Raw genomic sequence first — 22,671 nt, 5'->3', positions numbered from 1 at the left:
ACCTGGACCCTGAGTGCCTTGTTGGGGGTGTTGTGCCTCCCTTCCACAGCCCTTGGCACTTCCGACTCCAGTGGCCATTGCTCATTCTCTAAGCAGAAGTCTGTTGAACCGGCTCCCAGGAGTCAAAGCAGCAGGTTACAGCTGTGACAGATGGAGGGATGCAGGGAACTTTGGAGCCCAGAGAATAGGTTTGAATCAACACAAGGAGCATGGAAGACTTCCTGGAGGAGGAAATATCTAATCTAAGTCCCCTTGAACATCCTCTCCCTACTCTACATACCAGCAGAGGCAGCTTTGGCTTCAGGACACATGGCCAACTCAGGATGCAGCCTTCCCACCCCACTAAAGCCCATTGTCCCTGGCTCTGAGTGATGGATGAACCTCCAGAGGCCCAGAGAGGGAGGGTACCTCACCAAGGTCACACAGCATGACAGGGACAAATGGGGCTTGGCATCTAAGTGCCCCTATTCCCTGTCTTCAGCTCTGTCTTCCCCAAACCTCCTAGAAGTTCAGCACCCAGGAGGAGGGCTAATGACTGAGCTTTATTGAGCGTGAAATTGGTAGGAAGTGGGTGGTGTGTTGGCGCCCAAAAATAAATCCTTTGGGAGAGGGTTGTGACTGAGACAACATCTGTCCTGGGGTGGAGGAACATCTGGATGGCAGGTCAGTGACTGTGGACCGTGTGTGTATATGTGTGTGTGTGTGTGTGTGTGTGTGTGCCTGTCTTGGTGCCCAGCTAACTACAGCCTAAAGCCTGGGCTGACAGCTGAGGTCCAAGAGGCAGTGAGATATTATTCAAGAGGCCAAGGACGGGCTCAGGGGAGCCCAGGCTTGGGGGAGCCTCTGCTTGACTGTAAGGAGGGGCTGGGCCCTGGGGAGTGGGGGTTGGGAGAGGAGGAGGAGAGCTGCAGCACCTGGCTTCCTCATCAGCACCCATTGTGGCAGGCAGCCCCAGTGCAGATGGTGCTGATGTGTACGAAACGCAAAGCAGCCCTCCTACCCAGTAAACTCAGCTAAATTTAACCAGGATGGCTGGGAGTGAGGGCGGAAGGCGCGGACACACAGAAGTGAAGGGTGGATCCGCCCCCGCCACCCTAAGACCTCCCACCTTTCTCGGTGGGAGGAAGGATGGACTCTCTGGGCACTGGATGCCCTGGTAGGCTCTGAACCTGTTTGAGGAAAGAAAAAAAAGAAGAAAAAGAAAAAACAAACAAACAAACAAACAAACCCTCCAGAGCTCCAGACTGGATGACAAGGAAGGAGGCTGGGTAGAGCTGAGGGGCGGCAGCTCTCTCCAAGTGGCTCTTTGTCCCTGGATTCCGCCCGGAAGCTGGGCATTGGTGGTGGCTCACACTTGTGATCCCAGCACTTTAGGAGGCCAAAGCAGGACCCCACAAGTCCTCAGCCAGCCTTAACTTCGTAGTGAGTCTGAGGCCAGCCTGAGCTACATGAGAGACCTTGTCTGAAAACAAAACCAAAAAACCTCAAACAAAACTCCCAGTTCAAGCCTGGACCGTCATCACTGGGCCAAGGGGACTCTGGATTGGCCCAGAGTCTGCCCCTACCCTCCATTTCCTGGGTCCTATAATCCCTACCTCACATCAGGACAACTGAACCCAGCTCAGTGTCACAGGAGGTCATCGTAGGGTCCTGTGGAACCCCCTGTGGAATATCCAAGGGCCTCAGGAGCAGCTGGTGGGTTTGTGGTGGTGGGTTTTGGTGGTGGGTTGTGGTGTGGGTTGTGGTGGGTTGTGGTGTGGGTTGTGGTGGTGGGTTGTGGTGTGGGTTGTGGTGGGTTGTGGTGGTGGGTTGTGGTGGGTTGTGGTGGTGGGTTGTGGTGTGAGTTGTGGTGGGTTGTAGTGGGTTGTGGTGTGGGTTGTGGTGTGGGTTGTGGTGGGTTGTGCTGTGGGTTGTGGTGTGGGTTGTGGTGGGTTGTGGTGTTGGTTGTGGTGGGTTGTGGTGGTGGGTTGTGGTGTGAGTTGTGGTGGGTTGTGGTGTGGGTTGTGGTGTGGGTTGTGGTGGGTTGTGGTGTGGGTTGTGGTGTGGGTTGTGATGTGGGTTGTGGTGGGTTGTGGTGTGGGTTGTGGTGTGGGTTGTGGTGGGTTGTGGTGGTGGGTTGTGGTGTGGGTTGTGGTGGGTTGTGGTGGGTTGTGGTGGTGGGTTGTGGTGTGGGTTGTGGTGGGTTGTGGTGGGTTGTGGTGGGTTGTGGTGGGTTGTGGTGTGGGTTGTGGTGTGGGTTGTGGTGGGTTGTGGTGTGGGTTGTGGTAGTGGGTTGTGGTTTCTCCCAGTGCACTGTGGACCCTATACTTACTGAGGGAGAGCCTTCAATACCTCCTCCTGAAGCCCTCCCTACCACCCTCAGCGGAGAGGGGGCTTCCCCAGCCTACCAAAGAGAGTGTGGCCAACAGTCATGGGATTGGCTAGGGCCTCTAAGGGTCCCCACGTGGGGAAGTAGATATCTGTGGGGCAATAACTTCTGCCAGGACAAGGCCTGCAACCTGAGTGGGTCTGTCCTGGGTGGGGGAGGGGCGCTGAGTTAAAGACCTGACGAGCGTCCAGCCAGCGCCTCCAGCTCACCCTGAGCCATGGCGGATCAAAAATGCACACTTGCTCAGCCTCTGTTCCCAGCTGTTTCTAAGGCCCTTCAGCCCCAGCCCCACTCATTCCCAGCCAGGCACTCTCTCGGACCTGTTCACCCCACTGTCAGCTCTGAAATGCTTCTTGTTCTCTGCGCCAACTTGGCCTACCTGTGTCGGTCAGTTCCGAGCATCACCCACACCCCATGTGGGTCCAGTCACAGCTAAAAGACTGCCTCTTTTGGGAAGCCCTCCAGGGCCCCATTGCGTTCGGGCACAGTGCCCTGACTATAGTTTCCTGGCTTGGATCATGGGGGTGTTGGAAGGAGAGAGCATCCTAAGCGAGTGTGGCCTGCATGCCATACCAAGTATGGTTTGCCAAATGCCTGAGGCTGGAGTTCAATGTGGGGATGATTGGCTCACACCTTGGATTTGGGGTGATTGGTAAGGAAAACAGCAGATTTCATGGATTTTGCCTGTCCAGAACCCGTTCCCAAACCACCAAGCTCTAGCCCCCCAAGGCCCTGTGGCCTTGCTATCGACAGATTAGGGCTGGGCAGTAGCTCTCCAGGTCTCCCCTGTGGCCTTGCCTTGGACAGGCTAGGGCTGGGCAGTACCTCTACAGGGTCTCACAAGTGCTTTTGGTCCTAGGAGACTGTCTACACCTACCTGCTGGAGGGTGAGTCCAGGCTGGTGTGTGAGGACCCACCTCATGAGCTGCCGCAGGAAGGAAAAATCCGGTAAGTCCTTCTCTGCTTGTCCTCTGTCCTCTGGCACTGCTAAGAGGCCTCAGGGTTGAGGAACCTTCCAGATCATCTAGTCCACCCCCAACTCCAGTCTCCCAGCCAGGGGGGCCCCCAGTTCAGGAGATGTGAAGTAATATCCCCTCCTATGTTGGGAAAGTATTGAGTGGGCAGGTTCTTCTCTGCACAGAGTCCTTTTCCATAGAGTTCTTTTCCCATAGAGGTTTTGTTTTGTTTTGAATACAAAGTCTCTGGAAGGCCCAGGCTGGTTTTGAACTTGCTGTGATCCTCCTGCTTCACCCTCCCAAGTGCTGGGGGTTACGAATGGGATCCATCATATCCAGCTCCCATAGAGTTGTGGATTGTTGAGGCTGCTCTGAGTGGGGTCTGGGGGTGGGTGGAAGGGGGCTGCAGCATCTCTCAGCTCCAACCCCAGCATGCCCTGAGCATTACCATGAGGCTTGGGGTTGGGATCCCAGTATGCCTGGCTTGCAGGAACACACGGGGTCAGCTTCTTGTACCTAAGGTCAGAGATAACACGGGATCTGCAGAAGTTTCTGGACTGCTGCTACCTAGATTCAGTTCCCACCTCCCTGTGTACCAGCTGTGTGCCCTTAACCAGACATCCTTTGGAGTGTGACTCCATTTTGCTTTACTTTTTGGTGACAATAGTAGTACTTGTAGGGCTGTTGGGATGATTAAATGATTGCTCTGGCTATAAGAACCCAGAGCTCAGCACACTAGGGTCCCTGATACCTCTGAGCCCAGTGAGTTCAGCTGCCTCATTTTTCCAGCAAGAATACACTGAGAGACATGTTCAAGACCGCAAGCCAGGTGTGAGACCAAGCTGGGCCTAAGACACAGTTCTTGGTGGGAGCAGGGAGGTGACAGTCTCTGGAAGACCCATCATTGTTATTTAAAGACTATGGGAGCACTGGGTTAGGAGCAGTGGGCACAGTGGGCACAGTGAGATGGAGCTGCTCCCAGAAGGCCGTGCTCTTTTGGTCCAGGCACGCAGTTCTTTTGGTAGTTCCTGGGCTGCTACCCTGGCCACTGTTAGTCACAGAAGTCCTGGGAGAATCCTGCCTGGAGATGCCAGCCTCGTGGTCCTGGGTCCTTTCTGATCCCTGATACCCTGGGTTCTAAGATGGTGGCCTGTCTCCTTGCGTTCTCCTGTGGACAGAAGGAGCTGCCTCTCCCCCATTCCAGAGACCTTCCTCTTGTCCTGTCACAGGTCTGGGAGGCCCATGAGAGTTAACATGCTCCCTTTCCATTTCTGCTCTCAACTTCCCCCCTGGAGGACTGCGGTGAACAAAGCTCAGTCCCCTCCAGCCTCTGTGTCCTCTCTAGAGGGTTTTGCCTTGTGTGGTGTTTGCACCATCATTTGCCAGATCAAACACTTCCTACTTTTGGGCAATTGAACACAGGGCCTTCTGCATGCTGGGCAAGTACTCTATTGAGACTCATCCTCCAACCCACGAGTTTATACTTTTTATTTTGTGACAGGGTCTCACTAAGTTGCCCAGGCTAGCCTGGAATTCACTCTGTAGCCCAACTTAGACTCACACATTTTCTTCTACTGACCTAACCTCCTGAATAGTTATACCACCACCAGGCCAGATTGTCTGAATCTTAAAGACAAAAAAGCTGTAATGTCCCTTTCTCCTCTGAGCCAGTCCCTCCCACCCATAATTCTTCATTTGATATTAGCTCACCTCCTCCAGGAAGTTTCCCAGCAGCCTGGGAAGGCATTCCTGGGTGTTGGGAAGAGGTGTACAGAGTGGTAGGCTCAGGAGACAGGAGGGAGCCTCCTGAGGAGCTTTCTCTCTCTGGCACTCCAGGCCATGCTCCCTTGGGGAGTTGGTGGTATCTGCATGCGGGCAGCTTGGAGGGGCTCTGACCTTCTGCATTCGTGGCCTGTTCAGCATCCTCCCTACAATGGCTGCCTATCCAGTAGAGCCTTTGGAAAAGGAGAAGTAAAGACAATTAAAACTGAATGCCCAAATGGAGTTAGCCCAGAACTCCATGGAGATAGGAGGCTAATGCCCTCTGGGACAGGGAAGCCAGGGATTCCAGAAGGCAGAAAGGATGGGGTAGTGGTGTCCCAGGGCACAGAACTTAGCAGTTAGGACCTCACACCTCTTCTGGAATCTGTTCTGCCTGCCCATACCTGGTCTGGTGTATGGGGCCTGAGGGAGCTCATGCCCACCACTTGGGCTGATGGGCTCAAGGGTGGCCTGGGCCCTGTTCTTGAGTGTTTCCAGCAGAGTGAAGCTTGAGACCCAAGCATGTGGAAGGCAGACAGGCCTGGATTCTGGCCTAGCCTCACCCCTGCCTTCATGTGTCCCACCCTAAATGCCTCCATTTTGGTTCAGTAAGACAGTGGATGACAGGTGCTTAGCAGTGTCCAGTGATTGCTAGCTGCTCTCTACTCCCCAACCCAACTGAAGACTAACCTTGGCTGCCCTCGAGAGAACGAGTTTCCTTTTGGCCTCAGTCTCTTTCTGTGAAACGGGTGGAATAGGATACAGGCTTCTCTTAACATCAAGAGGTAGAGGAAGCACCTGCCTGTGAGCAGCTATGTGGGCAGTGGAGGGGGGGGGTGCTCCTGCAGGAAACCAGGCTGCTGGCAGCTGCCGGATGACAAACAGCAGCAGGTGTGACTGGAGCCTGGCTCATAAAGGCAGATAAGGCTGAGGTGATGGGCAGAAAATGAGCTGAGACGGTGGTCCGACTCTGCCCACTCTGCGGGCGTCATGCATGCCCAGTTTAGGGGCTCCAGCGTGGTCTGCCTTTGTGTCTTCCCATGCTTGCTTGTACCTATGCTCCCCTGCCCATCGTCAGTGGCTCAGCTGAGACCCACTTCAGGAGCCATGCACAAGGGATTCCCTGCTGATGAGAAAGAGCCAGTCTTCACAAAAGGGGGCAGGTCACTGTAGCCTCCAGAGGGAGAATCTGTCCTCAGAAGAGTCAGGACTGGAAAGCAGGAGGCTTGGGTTCCAGGGCAGTGCTGCTGTGATGACAATCCCATTGCTCTCTCCCTGGGACTCTATCTACCCCTCTGTAAGATGGGAAGGTTGGGCCAGCCCTGAATTCTACTGGCTTCAACAGGAACCCTGGACCGGAAAGGAGAGAACCCTTGAAGCTCCCCACCCCAGTCTCCTAGCCTGTTTCAGACCCCAACCAGACAACTTCCTCTTGGCATCCCAAAGTCTTAGATTTCCCACTGCCAGGTACAGGAACTTCAGGCCTTCCAGCTGCCACTTGTCTAGCCTTGGCTACCATCTGCAGTGTCTTCCTCAAGGCAAACCTGGTCTCTTCTCGTGGCAGAATCCGATGTCCATCTGGTTTGTCTTGAAGGACAGTGACTATCTGTTCCCATTTCTGGAGTCTTATATTCTGGTGGAGGAGAGCCAGATGCTGGCCTAGATCATAATTTGTCTTCAAGAGAGAGATGAAAGGTCAGAGAGAGATTATTAATGCTCAGTGGGAGTGCAAGGCTAAGTGAGGGATGGAGGATCAGTGAGGGGATGAGGTTCAGTGAGGGCCTGGGGTTCAGTGAGGGCCTGGGATTCAGTGAGGGCCTGGGGTTCAGTGAGGGGATGGATTCAGTGAGGGTATGGGGTTCAGTGAGGGCATGGGGTTCAGTGAGGGCATGGGGTTCAGTGAGGGCATGGGGTTCAGTGAGGCATGAGTTTCAGTGAGGGTATGGGGTTCAGTGAGGGCCTGGGGTTCAGTGAAGGGATGGGGTTCAGTGAGGCATGGGGTTCAGTGAGGGGCTCAAGGGGACAGTCCAGCATGGCGGTCAGGCTCAGCAGCAGGAACGTGAGGCCTGGTCACACTGCATCCACTCTCAGGAAGCCGTGAAGGGTGAACACTCAACTAGCTTTCTTTTTATTCAGTCTGAGATCCCAGCCCACGGAATGGGCTACCCACATTTAGGATGAGTTCCTACATTGATGAATCCAGTCTAGAAAATTCCAGAGATCTGTCTCCAAGGCGATTCCACGTCCTGTCAAGTGGACAACCATTATAAACCGTCACAGAGGCTGAGTGAGGGGTGGGAATCAGTGGGGGATGGAAACTGAGTTAGGGCATGGAGGATAAGTTAAGTGGGGCTCGGTGGGGTGGGTTAGGGTGAAAAAGACTCCATGAGGGGCAGAGTGAAGGGGCGGGGCTCGGTGAGGGGGCGGGGCTCGGTGAGGGGGCGGGGCTCGGTGAGGGGGCGGGGCTCAGTGGGGATGAAGGGTCTGTAAGAAGGGCTCAGGGAGTTGAATGCATCAGTGAGAAGATGGAATTTGTGGGAAAGGACTCATTGAAAGTGGGCTCAGTATGAAGCTTGGGTGCTCAGTTAGGGCTGGGGCTCGGTGGGGAGTGGTGAAGGATGATATTAGTGAGGGAGCAGGTAGGGGCAGGTCTCAGTAAAGGAGGAGGCAGAGAAGGATGCAGGAGCTCCGGGGAGGTGGAAAGGGCCTGGACACGTGGCCCTTTTCCAGGCTATTGACCTTACCAACACACAGCTTTTCCCTCAACTCTTTCTCTATTAAACAAATAGTTGTTAAAGGAACGGAACTGTCATAAACTCCACACCCATTCCTCTCTGCACTCCGTGCCCATCTGTCTTTTTCTTCAGTGGGGCAGGCCATGACCACCCCGGCACCAAGACTGAGGCATTGAAACTCAGTCTGGGCAGTTGGACTTGGGGGATTGAGTCCCCTGCCCCCCAGTGCTCATCATCAGCCTGGAGGATGGTGGAGAGGGGTGAGAAGAGGCAGGAGGTTCTCTGAAGGAAGCGGGAAGTGAGAGGGAAGAACTCTGGGGTTTAACAATAGTCGAGCCTCTCCCAGGTGGGGGAGGAACCCCCATCTCGCCACCCTTCTATACAGTCTGTGGGCATTTGTGGAGCCTTCAGGTGGCACACATTCTCGGAAGGATGTGACCAAGGAAATGGAGGCCCATGGGAGTGTGTGTAACGTGCCCCTGCCTGGGGCTATGTGCTGTGGCTGGACCAGCGGGGACAGAGTTCAAACAAGGTGCCAGAACTTCCTAAGAGTTCAGGATTTGGGAAGGCACTGATGCTTGGTGAGGACCCGGTTCCAGTCAAGGCTGCTCTCTCAGCTTTGGTCCCAAGGCCACTGAGACCGGATTTCCAGTGTCAATATTCTTTTTCTAGAGAGAGTTTTACCCAGGTTGACGGCTTGAAGGATCTGCAACCAAACTCAGCCGTGTCTTTTCCTGCTCAAATCCCTGTCAGGGTTTCCTCTGCCCCAAGATCAAACCCAGCTCCCCAGGGCCCTAGGCTCTTGCTGGCCCCGCCTTCCACTGCCCAGCCTCACCTACTTTCTGGTGGTTGTACTTTCCAGCAGGCCTGTCATCCTCTCCCCTTTGAGCCTTCACACATTCAGTTCCCTCTGCCCGATCATCCTAGTGTGTCTGTCTCTCTGACCTCTGTGTGTCCTTCAGGACGCAGGCATCTCCTTCAGGAAGCCTTTTCTGACTTCACTTCCATTCCATAGGAGGGTGGACTGGGCAGGCTCTTCATCCCTTTGTCGTAGCTCTGGCACCCAACTCCAATGTGGATCTGTGTGTCTGTCTCTACACAATGCTGGGATCCCTGAGTCAGGTAGGAGTCCCACCCCTCACGTCAGCTCCCACTGTTGAAGCTGACCCAGAAGGGCCATGTAGGATGAGACTGCAGTGTGTACCCATGAGGCCTTTTGTCTAGGAAGTGGATTCTTGTTCTGCTAGGGAGGACAGGAGGCCAGTGGCTGGGGTAGAGTATCTCCACTGAGGCTGGGCAGTAGCTGGGAGTAGAGAGCAGGGGACAGTTGTGAGTGGCACATGGGGAGCAACTCATCAGTTACCGAGAGGACCTGAGGAAGAGAGAGGTGCCAGGACAGTTCACAGATGAGTCACAGGAGTCACCCTGCTTTGACAGGAAGGTGATAGAGAAGATACATTCGGGCTGAAACATCTTTGCTGCACTTCAGGGACATCCAGGATGACCCTGATACTCCAGGCAGCCTTTGAGTTTCTGGAGTCTGGAGCTGTGAACCAGATCCAGAGACTCCTGAGGCCGTGTGCACAGGATCCTGGGAGACAGGTGCAGCTGAGTCTAGGAATGGGGAGTAGGATAGTCTGGGCTGGTGGGTGAGGTTTTATAGTTTACTGACCAGCAACGCAGGGACCTTCACCCCATTGTAGCTTCCAGCGTGTCTGAAGCCACCCAGCAGGGTGGGGTGTGAAACTCCCAAGAAGCCCCAGCCTTCATCAATTTGGTCAACAGGAAAGGTGGCTCCCATTGCCCTCCTGCCTCCCTGCTTTCAAGCAGTTGGAACAGCCAAGAACTGGTTCCCATCACTCAGGAGCCTCGAAGGCTCTGGGTGTGCAGGACAGCAGATGCGAGACACACTGGTTCTTGTAGATTCTGAACTGGTCAGAAGGGCCAGGAGGGAATGAGTCTGGTTCAGAATACTGTGTTGTGACCTTGAAAGAGATGTTCGACCTCTTTGGTCCTTGACTTCTCCAGCAGCTGTGACCTCCTGACTTGGTGACTTGCAGGCCACTCCCTCCCTTTCCTCATCTGATCTGGGCTGTATTCCCCTAATGACCCCATTTGCACGCTCCAGAGTCCCAACTTTTCTATCCAGGCCAGGCAGTTCTTATAAACACAATAAGGGGAAATAGCATGAGAGATGAGGAACCCAGGGCAATTAATCATCAGGGAGTGACATTTGGTGAAAAATCAGGTGCTTAATTAAGCAGGAAGAGTCAGAGGCCTGGGGGAAGATGATGTGTGTGGAGGGCAGAGAGAAATCTCTTCTTCTCACAACGAACCTTTCTTGCCTCGGTTTCTACCCCCACATACACCAGTCCCCTGCTTGAGGCTCACACTCCACATGTCTTTGGGGTTGTCCAAGCATAGTGATTAAACCAAAATCTGGTGCCAGCTGCCTGGGTTCAGAGCTTCATTCTCCCACTTATTAGCTATGTGACCCCAGACAGGTCACTTAACCAGTCTGTCCTTCAGCCTCTCTACTGCAAAACGAAGATGACAACCATTTTTAATCCCTAGAGTGGTTAGGGATTCTGAATTAATATGTGATGGTTAATCTTCATTGCCAACTTGTTTGGAGCTGGCATCACCTCGGAAACAGTAGTGGATGTGTCGGTGAGGATGCTGCCAGAGAGGTTTAGCAGGGAGTGAAGATCTACTCTGAATATGGGCACTACCATCACAGAGGCAGAGTGAGGGGTAGGCATCAATGGGGGATGGAACTGAGTTAGGGCATGGAAGATAAGTTAAGTGGGGCTCAGTGGAATAGGTTGGGGTAACAAAAAACCCAATGAAGGACACAGTGAGGGGGTAGGGCACTGTGAGGGGGTGGGGCTCAGTGGGGATGAAGGATCAGTAAGGAGAAGGGCTATGGCATGAAATTGTGTACTGAATATGTATGAGAAAGAGCTCTGAGCATCAGCATTCACCTTCCTCTGCTCCCTGACTATAATACAATGCAACCAGTTGCCTCAAATTCCTGCGGCAACAAAATGGAACTGCTTTTTACCACCATGCCAAACCCTGCCCTCACTATGATAGCCGTGCCATCAAAGTGTGTGCCAAAAAAACCTTCCTTCTTTAATTGTTTTTGATGGGTATTTCATCACAGAAAGGAAAAGAAGTTAATATAGAAATTGGTACCAGAAGTGGGGTCATTGCTGTAATAATCCTGATCATGTGGCTTGCAGGTCTTTAGAACTGCTTTGTGGGAAGAATGTGAGCTATTTTTTGGAGCTGGAGGCTAGAGCAGCCCTAGAATGTTATAATAGGAGCTTAATGGACCTTGTGTAATGGACTTGTGTAAGTGCGGAAAACCAGAATTCCAGTAGAAATGTGATCAATGAAGTTGTGTCTCACAAAATTTCAAATAGGAATGAGGAGTCTATTGGGAACTGGATATTTGTTTTATATCCTGCAAATAATCTGGAAACATTCAGGCTGTGGCATAGTTATTGTTCACTACATTTTGGAGACTTATAATGAGAATTCAAAGCAGAAAGATATGAAAAATGTGCAGTTTATCAAGGAAAGGAATGTGAATGTGGAGGTTAAAGCTGTAGACATTAGACATGTAGACATGTCAGTGGGTGCTGACAGGTGTCTACAAGTTTACGAGATTTGCAACATCAAACAGAAACATTTTACTTTGCACTGAGCCAATAGGAAATGTGCTCTAAGGGCTAAACCATACCCATTGGAAGCTCCAGGTTTTAAAAACGCAGATTCATTCGAAAGGAAAGAGAATGAACGGAGAATGCTGCTGTAGGGGCTCTTGGCCCCAAAACAACTGCATAGGGAAACATTTTCCTAGTTGAGCCACCAAAGTGCACAAAGGTTAGTGACTACAGCTGTGGTAGAAGTGGGCCAGACTACATCATCAGCTGATACCAGAACTTCAAAGTGTCGTCCATATTGTGTCTGTTTGGCACATGTGAAATATAAGAGTCGTAGGACCATGTAGGTGTGAACTAAAGTTCCAGAAAGCCTCTGAGTTCAGAAAATGCTTTTCAGGGTCATATTCCTTGCTAGGAGGCCCCAAGAGGTCACTGCATGAATTCTGAAAGTGAAGCCTGTGTTTCAAGGAGAGCCCAGGATGTTGAAGATGTAGGGAATATCCATCCACAAGAAAATTAGCAGGCGTGAAGTCGAGCCAGTTCAAGAAAGAGGATTATTTATGCTACAGGTGGCAGACCTGGATGGGTGAGGCTACCCAAGACTGTTGGCACCCAGATAGTACCACCAAGAGCCGTAGATGCTACGCTTGGAGATCTGGACCTTGCTCTGTTGAATGTTCTGTCTCACGTTGGTCTGACCTTTCCTTGCTATGGTCCTAGTCCTTCTTTCTGGAATGGGAAGGCTTACTGTGTGCCGTTGTATATTGGATGTATGTGACTTACTTTTTGATTTTACAGTGGCTTACAGTTCAGATTTTGCCTTGAACCTCAGATGAGAGGTCAAATTTTGAGCTTTTGAATAATGTAAGGATGGTCAGAAGCTTTGAGGACTCTTACACATAAACTGTTGGTTCTAATGCGGCACTTTTACTCTGAGAGGAAAAGTCATGAGGCACGACAAAACCCATTATCAGAGCAGAGTTTTATTAGGAGAAGGGAGGAATAGAAGAGAGCGTGACCAGGCCTGTGGAAGACTTGTGTGCAGAGGAGAAGAAGGAGGAGGAGGAGGAGGAAAAGGAGGAGGAGAAGGAGAAGAAGGAGAAAGAGAAGGAGAAGGAGAAGGAGGAAGAGGAGGAAGAGGAGAAGGAGGAGGAAAGGGGGAGGGGGAGGGGGAGGAGAAGAGAAGAAGAAGAAGAAGAAGAAGAAGAAGAAGAAGAAGAAGAAGAAGAAGAAGAAGAAGAAGAAGAAGAAGAAGGCGGCTGCGGAAGGGTCTGTGTCCTGCTTCTTATGGATTCCCCTGCACATGCGCATATGGGCTTATGGAGCTACACCACGTATGCGCAGATTGAGTGATCACGCTTCATGCAATTACTCGCAGCTCATGGACATAAGGCTCCTTACTTGGCTACTGAATTGCGTGTGTGCGGTCATGTAGCTGGAGGAGTGGCCAGGAATCCCAACATAAACTACATACAGTTTCCATCAGGAGGTGGACTTTGAGAACCAGAGGACGAATGTTATGATTTAAAGTGATGTGTTTGGGTAGCAGGTGGCTTGTGATGGTTGATCTTCATTGTAAGCGTAGCTGGGTTTGGAATTACCTAGGAGATACACCTCTGTGTGAGAGGTTTAATTAAAGCACCCCATGGGCTAGGGTCCCAAGTTGAATTTAAAAAAGAAACAAATGGGACGTCAGGGTGAACACCAGTATTCATCTCTTTCTGCTTCCTGACTGTGGATGCAAGGCGACCAACTGCCTCATGCTTCCTGTGGCCACACCTACAGCCGCCCTTACAGCCATGCCTTCCCTGTCACAGTGGACTGTACCCTCAAACCGTGAACCAAAACAAACCCTTCCTTGCTTGAGTGGCTTTTGTCGAGGATTTTGTTGCGGCATGAAGAAAAAGTAACTCGTACATTGTCTACTTTAAGGTGCTTGTGTGATCTGACTGTGATGGTGTGCAGGGAATGCCCAGCGACTAGCGAGGTGGTTCCTGTGTAGTCCCCCTCTCGTGCTTAGCGCTAAAACCTGTGGAACAGATGGGAGACTTGTATACTCCTCAATTCAGTTCCTCCTGGGATGCTCAGGTCAAGGAGCAAGGTCAGGACTTGACCTGACACCCCAGCTGTGAGCCCTGATGTTCCTGTGCTCTCTGTTACCCGAAGACCTGCCCTGGACCTTTTCCACATCTGCAGTCAAATGGAAGACCAGGCTGTGGCTACCAGTCCTTCTACACGGGTTGGGGTGGGGCAGGGTCCCACTCCCATTTTGACCTCCCTTATGTCCACCATGACGCAAATCGTCTAGATGCCTGTGTGTGTTCAGCCTGTTTGTCTACTTCAGGCTGGTGGGGGTGGGTCCAACTCCTCTTTGATCCAGGGCCTAAGAGGTGAGACCATGTCTTATTTTCAGAGAGGCGGTGATCTCCGGGAAGCGGCTGAGCTGCAATGGACTGGGCTCCTCAGACCTACTAGGAAAGCCCTTGACTAGGCTGGTGGCTCCACTGGCTGCTGGCACCCAAGGTAAGGGCTGGGAACTGGGCAGGGATGGGGAAGGCTGTGGTTCGGCTCCCAGGTCGTGTCTGCTTTCTACTCACCCCCATCTGTCTCCTCCTTTCGCTCTGCGTCTCCAGCAATCCCTCCTCTACTTCTCTCTCTAACATGCTACTAATCTCCCAAAGCCTCGGTTTTCCTGACTGTAAAATGGGACAGCGGTGCCTTTCTTGAGGGGATGTTTCTGAGGCACAGACGAGATGGCGTGTGTTCAGGGCCTGGCCCCTCTAGGCTTCAGTGACTGGTGACTGCTGTGACCCTGTGCTTGTGCCTGTTGCCAGATGGGGCTGTAGTTGTTGCCATGCTCTCTGTCACTGTCCATGTCTGTTTCTTGTCCTCTCCATGCCCCCTGTCCGCCATGTCTCTCTCTGCCTCATGTCTCAGTCTCTCTAGGTCTCTGTCCTCTGTCTCGATGTGGAAAGTGCACAAGACTGGGAGTCAGGAGGCCTGACTTGCTGAGTGATCTTGGGCAAGTCACTTCCCCTTTCTGGACCTCGGCTCCCTGCCTGTAGAACAAGGATGCTCGTCCTTGCCTGCCTCCCCCCTCCCCTCGCTCCCAGGGTTTCTGGGAGAATCACAAGAAAGTTGTCAAGTGAGGGGCTCTCCTTTTACTCAGGGGTTGTTGCTGTGGTTGCTTTGGTCGTTGACTCAGGTCCGCTCTCCGTCTCACCGGGCCTCTGGGTCTCTCTGTGTCTTTGTCCCAGCCTCTCTGTCTGCATCTTTGTCTCCTCCCCTGGGTCCTGACTCAGTATCTCCGGGCCTCACGGGGCCTGCAGGACCACCTCATTGCCCTCTCTCCCCCCCGCAGTGCTGATCATACCCCTGGTGGACAAGGAGGCTGGAACTGTGGCAGCTGTCATCCTGGTAAGAGCCTGCCCACGTGGCTGGGTTGTGGGTAGGATGAGGGAGAGGAAAGCAGGGGGGACATCTGTGGCTGGAGTCTGCCCCGCCCCCGTGTGTGTGTGTGTGTGTGTGTGTGTGTGTGTGTGTGTGTGTGTGTGTTAGAGAGAGGAGGTGGCATGCAGGGCACCTGGGATAGACTGGAGGAAATGAGGGCTTGGCCAGAGCCTGGATCAGCTTCACAGTTGGGCCTCACCCTGGCAGGAAGAACCCACTGGTCCACTGGGTAACCCAAGCTCCATCTAGACCTAAGCTCATCAGTGTCCTCTTGGGAAACTCTGGATGGGTTATGGGTAGTGTCCAAGAGGACAGGGACACAGTGAGGTGCTTGTGACCAACAGACACTGAAAGGGCACGGGTGGCCGTGAGACTGTCAACCGCTAGAGACACTTAGGCAGTTTAAATATCAGAGCTGGGGGAGCTAGGGACTTAAGGAGAGGTGGGTGTCCCTGATGGAGCTGCCTGGGTGACAACCAGGGACCAAGATGCCCCTTGAAACTGTGAACCAGAGAGAGGAGAAGGGGCCTCCCTCAGAGGTGGAGATGCACGGGGATTTAAGGGGTTGTTTTCCCTGAGCTCCTGGGTGCTCTCTGCTGCCCCTCACGGGGTCTCCCAGGCCCCTGCTTCACAGCTCCTTGGAAAGGTGGCTGAATCTTGCCAGCAAAGATTCTATTACTCTTCTGATCCCTTTTCCCATATGGAGATGGAAGTCAAAATCCTGTCCTATCCCAGGAAAAGGCTTGCACCCCAAGTCACAGTTACTGGGAATCTGCCAGCGTCAGAGTGGCGCCGCCCGGGACAAATAAACGAGGCACCAAGGGATTCCTCCCGAGCTCATTAAAAGGGAATTAAAGATTTCCGAGGCGCCTGACCTTTCCTGAGCTGCGGGGCAGGCAGTGGGAGTGGAGAGGGCAGCTACCAGCTGCGATGGGGTGCTGGGCTTGACTCCCTGACACCAGGCCACATCTGCCTGAGGGAGGGAGCGAGCTCAGAACCACCCCTACTGAGGTTTAGTGCCTACTGATGCTTGTGCTTCCCTGGGGACGGGACCTTTAGACAGAACTCTCATACCCTGCTTCTTACCCTGTTTCTTGGGTAGCCTTGCAAATGCTGGTCAGCTCTAGCCAGGAGTTGGTGGGCTAAGGACAGGGCGGGGCAGGTGTAAAAGTGGGGTTGGGGAGACCGTGGCTTCAGCACATCCTTTCAGACAGAACAGGGCCTAGACAGAACAGGGCCTAGAAGTGCCAGGCTCCTTGCAAGCCCATCCTCACTTTGATACAGTGAAGATTAGGCGGGAAGAAAAGTATATCCCCAAGGGGAAGACATTAAGGAAGTTGTTCATCTTGGCACAGAAGGGTGGATGCCATGTTCGCCTTGGCTAGCTTTACGCCAGGAGTCTGGGATTTAGTTTCCTGAAGAGAGGAAACTCCAGTGTCATCTTAATTCAGCCAGCCACTGGCTGGGTGCTGGAACAAGCCGTTTCTACTTCTTGGAGCTTTCAGTTTGGGGACAGGCAGGGACACCTTCAGGCTACCACAAGCCAAATGAAGTAATTGCTGCCAGCCGGTGCTCTGGCGGCAGAAGCTGGAGCATCCAGGGGGAGTCCCACAGTGGGGAGAGCATCTGAGCGAGGCCTTGGGTGTAGGCAGGAGGTGGGAAGGCAGAGAAAGGAAAGGGCGGAGGCAAGGGCAAGGGGAGAGCAGGGGGTGCTTGGGGAGGAGTGTGATCCCAGCCAGGCTGAAGTGTGAGGTGTGCACCACCAAGAAAGATGTTACCTGGGGCACCCAAGTTTCTGACAGACATTCCTTCATCTCCTCACACATCCTGACTGTGGAGAGCTCTTGAAGGGAATTTAGAGCATTTCACTGTCCAATTCTCCTCTAAGCCTGAAGCTTCCCAGTCAGGTAGAAACACACTTCTTTGGATGCCTGCTCCCCAAGGCACACACATCTGACAGCTGCTCCCAGGGTCACAGGATCATTCATCCTCCCAGAGGCAACACAGGCAGCCGTGGGGTACCCAGCTGCTACCCAATCCTGAAGGTAGAGGGCACAGAAGGAAGAGGGAGGGCCGTAAATCATCAGCTCCTTCCTTGATAACTCCAATTTTTACCTGGATATCTGCTGTTGGTGTCCACTGTCCACACACACACACACATACACGCACACACTCGCACACACGCACATACAATCCATCCAAGACCTCTTTCTACTAGGTGTCAAGCTCTGTGTGCTATGTTCTGGAAACACAGAAATGACCTAGATAGATCACCAGTTTCTGCGTTGAGTCCTGGAGGGCATGGCACAGTGTCAAAAGTAAGGGGAGAATTTCGAACGCTGGCCAGCTCTAGCCAGGAGCCCGGGGAGTCCTGAGGAGCATTGGGCTTTGATGGAGCTGCTGCCAGACTTGCTAAGAAATGCGCAGTCAAGCCGGGCGGCGGTGGCTGGCGCACGCCTTTAGTAAAAGGCGAAAGATTTATACGATCTGAAGAGAAACCAGAGTATGATGCACGCCTTTAATCCCAGCACTCCAGAGGCAGAACCAGGTGGATCTCTGTGAGTTCGAGGCCAGCCTGGTCTACAGAGCGAGATCCAGGACAGGCACCGAAACTACACAGAGAAACCTTGTCTCGAAAAACAAACAAACAAAACAAAATAAAAAAGAAACGTGCAGTCCAGGTGCACGGCTGTGTGCCTGAGTTCTGAGCTTTAGCAGCTCAGTTCAAGCGCCTTGACTGCAGATTCTTGGTGTCGAAATTCACTTACCGGTTTTCAGTTCTGGGATACCAAGTCCCTTCGAGGAGTGGGTGGCTCTTGGTCTCTGGCGTATGATGCATGATTTGTGCCTGTTCCCCCTCCCCTAGCTGTGCCTGTTAGCTCCTTCCATGACAACAGAGCGTTCACGTCATTAGTCATGTTGAACTTGATGAGGGTGGGCCTGGTAGCCTGGCCAGGTTTTTAATTCTTTCTAAACCCTGGTGCCCACAGATCAGTATTTCCCACTGAGCCTCAGACACCCACCTTAACATTAACATTTACAAGAGTAAATGTTACCACATGGAAGTGTGTTGGGGAGACTAACTGGCTTGTGTTAGGAGATGTTGGAAGTATGGGTGTGGGTGTATAAACTAATTTCTTGTGTGCTGGTATGAATGCAGACATGTGGATGGTGTGGGCAGTGGAGGTGTGTGTGTGTGTGTGTGTGTGTGTGTGTGTGTGTGTGTGTGTGTATTTCCATGGGAGAGTGTATGCAAGTGTGTACATGCGAAGGGGCTTTAGGGTCTTCAAGGGAGTACCTGTGTGTGTGTCTGAGCACATGCTGAGTGGGCGGGCTGAAGCAGCCCGGCAGTGCATGCTGGGATGAGGGAACATCACAGTTTCTTCTTTTCCCTCAGCATTTTCAGACCCCCAGCTCTGCATCTGGGTCCAGGCCTTTGGAAAGCCCAGGAGCTGGTTTCCTCCACCCCCCCCCCAGCTCTAGAGGGGTCTCAACTGCCCCTCTTCCTGAGAGATGGGTCCAAGTAGAAGGAGCAAGAAGGACGCTGCCCTCCACATACTAACCATAAAAAGCCAGCATAATTATGTAAAGCATATGCAGTTGGCCTCAGATGCCCTCAGACTCCTGTCCTGTAGGAAAGCGCCTCATTCCCAGCTTAAGCTTCAACACAGCCCTTGCCCCTCCCACCCAGGTCTCTTCCAGTCTCCCTAGCTCTAATCTTGCTTCCTGACATTTACCCTTCATCCCATAGATGACAGGTGTCAGATGCTAAAGTTTGTCATGGCTCCCTAAATTCCAAGTTCAAGGCCTTTCCTTCTGTGGCCCCTTGGACATCTCTACTCCCCACCCCTGGGCCTTACCTTCCTACATACCCCCCACGTGGCACTTAACTGGGACAGCCTCTGGTCTATAACCCCCTCCCCTCTCTCTTCTCTCTCCTATTCTGTTTGTACTTCCAATTCAGGAAGCCTCCCAAATACCATTCCCTCTGAGATTCCCAGCCCAGGCTGTCGGTGCCCGCCCAACTCCCTTATGTATAAGGTCCCACCCCCACCTCCCAAGTGCACCCCAGCTCGACTCATCCTGCTCCGGGCCAGAGCCTGAGCTTCCTGAGAACCTGCTGGTTCCCTCCTCTCCATCTGTTCCTGGCAGGGGACCCAGAGCAGAGAGGCAGGCAGGGGTTGCTGGGGCAAGGGAGGCAGGGTGGAGCCCCCCACCCCTGCAAGCCCCGTGGGAGCTCCACAGGTGGCGAGCAGCTTTGAGTAAGCTAAAGAAGTTGAGAAGGCAGGTGGGGAGCCTTGCTGGCAGCCCACGGTGGATTCCTAGACTGCCATCCCTCCTTCCCCTCCACACTTCCTCTTCCAACACCCAAGCAGGGTGGAGGAAGAGAGATTTCCAGAGCATGGAATATGGCTGAAGGGAGCCCTGGTGACTGGCACAGGGGACACAGATTATGGAGGTGGTAAGAATGAATCTAGAGAGCGGAAGTGTAGACAAGAAAGGGAGGGAGTGGAGGGAGTGGTCCCAACTCTGCCACCTTCTGCTTGGTGACTTTGGGCAAGCCCCTCACCCCTTCTGGATCCTGGCTCATCTGTAAAGGGGAGACTGCATCTCACGGTGGTGAGGATCCCATGTAAGGCAAAAAGCATCCATCAGTCCATTCATTTCAGCTGCACACCTTCCCTGGCAGATGTTATGCTGGGCTCCTTTATTCCAGATGTAAGGGCACCTCAAACCCCACCCAGAAAGATGGAGCTGGGAGGCTGAAGCCAGTTCCACAAATCCTTAGCCTGAAGCTCCATGTGTGGAAGATGGAGAAGGATCTAAGGTCCCCTTCCTGACACTGTACACCTGGACTGTGCTATCTATGGGACAGTTTTCTCCAGGAAGGGGACAATAAGCATGGAAAGTGATGGGACAGAGACAGAAAAGTTCTGCCCTTTGCACCTGCCCTAGAAGTCTTCCTTGGGAAAATGACCCCCAGAGCTGGCTGCCTGGCCCGAAAGATGGGCTTACACGGAGGTCGCAGACTGTGTTGGTAGCGACTGGTGTGTGCTGGCCATGGGAGGACATGCTAGCAAAGACAGGCTGGGGAAGGTCACAGCTGGTCCCTTCTCCCTCCCCGCCAGGTGCACTGTGGCCAGCTGAGTGACAGTGAGGAGTGGAGCCTTCAGGCCGTGGAGAAGCATGTGAGTGGGGTAGGACCACGGTAACACAGGGCCTGGGGAAGGCCTTTATTAGAGCTGGTGGGAAGAGGACCTGGCCAGAGAGCTGGGCAGACCTAGCTTCTGGTTCCAGCGCTACCACCTTGAAGCTTTGGGACCTCGAGCAAGCCATGCAGCCTCTGTGAGCCTCCGTTTCACAGCTGAAGATGGGGATAATGATAGCATTGACTTAACCTAGGTTAGCGACGAGTCCAGTACCTTGTGCATAACTCAGGCTCTTTTCTGCCTAAGATTTCGGGCATCTGTGGTCTTAATCAGGATGGTGTTAGACAGAAAAATCTGACCCTTTTGGAAGCCTCTGTGAGCAAGGGGTGGAGACAATTATACTTGGCCATGGATGGAAGGAGGCTCTAAGGGCAGTGGGGACTCTCAGGAGGGGGAGGGGCCAACGGCTTGAACTGTTTGGGACCAGAACAGCAGTGGGCAATGGGCACTGTGGGGCCCACAGAGGGAGCTGCTTGAGCAAAGGGGAGAAGTCGGGTAGTGGCACCAGCAGCAAGGTGGGGTAAGGGTGTGCTTACTGCTCTGCCTGTCCCAGACTCTGGTGGCCCTGCGGAGGGTGCAGGTTCTGCAGCAGCGCAGGCCTGAAGCTGTCCAGAACACCTCAGTGGATGCCTCTGAAGATCAAAAGGACGAGAAGGGGTACACCGACCATGACCGAAAGATCCTGCAACTGTGTGGTGAGGGCCAGACTTGGACAGGTCGATAGGACCAACAGGGTTGCTCCTGGAGGGGCCAGGGCCGGGGCTAGATCTGTGGAGAAGGAAGGGCCTGAGAGGTGTGTGTAGCAGAAGGCAGAACCCAGATAGCATTGGAAAGAATGTGGGTCTTCTGGGTGGTCAGGTGGGGCCTGAGGAGAGGCAGGGGTGGAGCATGGAAGCAGCGCCCAGGCAAGGCAGAGCCCTCTCTGATTTGAGCCCTGTCCTTGCAGGGGAACTCTATGACCTGGATGCCACTTCCCTGCAGCTCAAAGTCCTTCAATATGTGAGTCCCTGAGCATCTTCTCCTCCACCCCATCTCTCTCCAAAGACCAGCAGACCCTTGGGCCTCTCATCTCAATTCCCATGGGGATGTCCCATCCTCTCTACTCTCCCCAAAGCCTGACACCCCCCCCCAGGCCAGAGGGTGGCCCAGCCCCACACTCAGCCCAGCTCTCTCTGCCCCCTTGCAGCTGCAGCAGGAGACACAGGCATCTCACTGCTGCCTCCTGCTTGTGTCAGAGGACAATCTGCAGCTTTCCTGCAAGGTGAGGGCCCAGGTCCACTGCAGGGCAGGGTGACCCATGTCTGGCTTTCCTTCCATTAATCTGTCTCCATTACTGGGTTCCACAGGTTATTGGAGATAAAGTGCTGGGAGAAGAGATCAGCTTTCCTGTAAGTTCCACCTCTGTCCTCTGCACTGGAGCCTGCAGGGACCACGGAGTCCCAGCAGGACTGGGGCCTGCTAGAATCTCTTGGCGGGACTAGTCCAGATCTTGAGGTCTATTTAGAAGTATTACAAAGGAGCACTGTATCTCATGCTCAGGCTCCAGTAGGAGCAATCTCTTAAAGACTAGAGGAAGCCTTATGTGGGATCAGCTCCCTCCCGCTGGAGTATTTCTAGACATGAGTCTATTAGAATCTCCTGAGATCAGTGAGATTCTTTGGAGTCTGCTTATCACTCCCTAGTTAGGGAGAACCATCAAGTCCACTATTGGCTACCCCAGTCCTTCCTACACCCCCATCTTCTGCTCCTCAGCATCAGCTCCATCCATTCTTTGAACTGCTCAAAGAGTGTGTGGGAACTTGCAGACTTGGAAGAGAAGGATGAGTTGAGACCCCTGACACAGGGAGATCTGGGCCAACTGGGTCTCTCTTCACTCTCTAGCTGACCATGGGACGCCTGGGCCAGGTGGTGGAAGACAAGAAGTGTATCCAGTTGAAGGACCTGACCTCTGTAAGCCATGGCCATGCCGAGCCAGGGGAGAGGGAGGGGGAGACCCCTTGCTCAGGCCCCAGGGTCTTGGGAATGGGATAGCCTAGGAATGGGAGGACAAGACCAAGAGACTTTGTGGCATCCCATCCTCATGCCATAGCAGGTTGCAGAGTGTGGTGGAGAGTGGGGAGAGGAGGCCCACTGCCCCTCCTCCCCTGCCCTGGCTCACTACCCCTTGTATCTCTGCAGGATGATGTGCAGCAGCTACAAAACATGTTGGGCTGTGAGCTGCAGGCTATGCTATGTGTCCCTGTCATCAGCCGGGCCACTGACCAGGTGGTGGCTCTGGCTTGCGCCTTCAACAAGCTTGGAGGAGACTTGTGAGTTTGGGGCTGGGAGGTGTCCATAAGGAGTTGGAGCTGAGAGGCAGGGCAGGGGGTATGAGACGGGACTAGGCAGGGGTGTTACCCCAGCAGTGATGGGCCTCAGTTTGCTAATGCAAGATTGCTGACTCTCCGTCATCTGTTTGTTTTTGTTTTGTTTTTTGTTTTGTTTTTTGCCATTGCCTCTCTGTGAGGCCGCAGGGGTGGG

The 22,671-nt window shown here is 53.2% G+C and overlaps 1 protein-coding gene across 1 annotated transcript in view; it reads left to right on the top strand.

Moving 5' to 3' along the window:
* Pde2a (phosphodiesterase 2A) overlaps positions 1-22,671 on the top strand; it is a 63,433-nt gene that overhangs the window by 31,495 nt on the left and 9,267 nt on the right. The window contains exons 4-13 of the mRNA XM_059270266.1: positions 3,228-3,316; positions 13,905-14,014; positions 14,853-14,908; positions 20,071-20,130; positions 20,705-20,846; positions 21,098-21,150; positions 21,338-21,412; positions 21,498-21,539; positions 22,033-22,101; positions 22,330-22,460. Of these exons, the coding sequence (XP_059126249.1) occupies positions 3,228-3,316; positions 13,905-14,014; positions 14,853-14,908; positions 20,071-20,130; positions 20,705-20,846; positions 21,098-21,150; positions 21,338-21,412; positions 21,498-21,539; positions 22,033-22,101; positions 22,330-22,460 (827 nt within the window). The remainder of the gene's footprint in view (positions 1-3,227; positions 3,317-13,904; positions 14,015-14,852; positions 14,909-20,070; positions 20,131-20,704; positions 20,847-21,097; positions 21,151-21,337; positions 21,413-21,497; positions 21,540-22,032; positions 22,102-22,329; positions 22,461-22,671) is intronic.

Source organism: Peromyscus eremicus, chromosome 1, assembly GCF_949786415.1.
Source record: "Peromyscus eremicus chromosome 1, PerEre_H2_v1, whole genome shotgun sequence".
Lineage (NCBI taxonomy): Eukaryota > Metazoa > Chordata > Mammalia > Rodentia > Cricetidae > Peromyscus > Peromyscus eremicus.
Note: the sequence above shows the minus strand (reverse complement) of the source record. Positions and strands in the feature narration are given on the sequence as shown.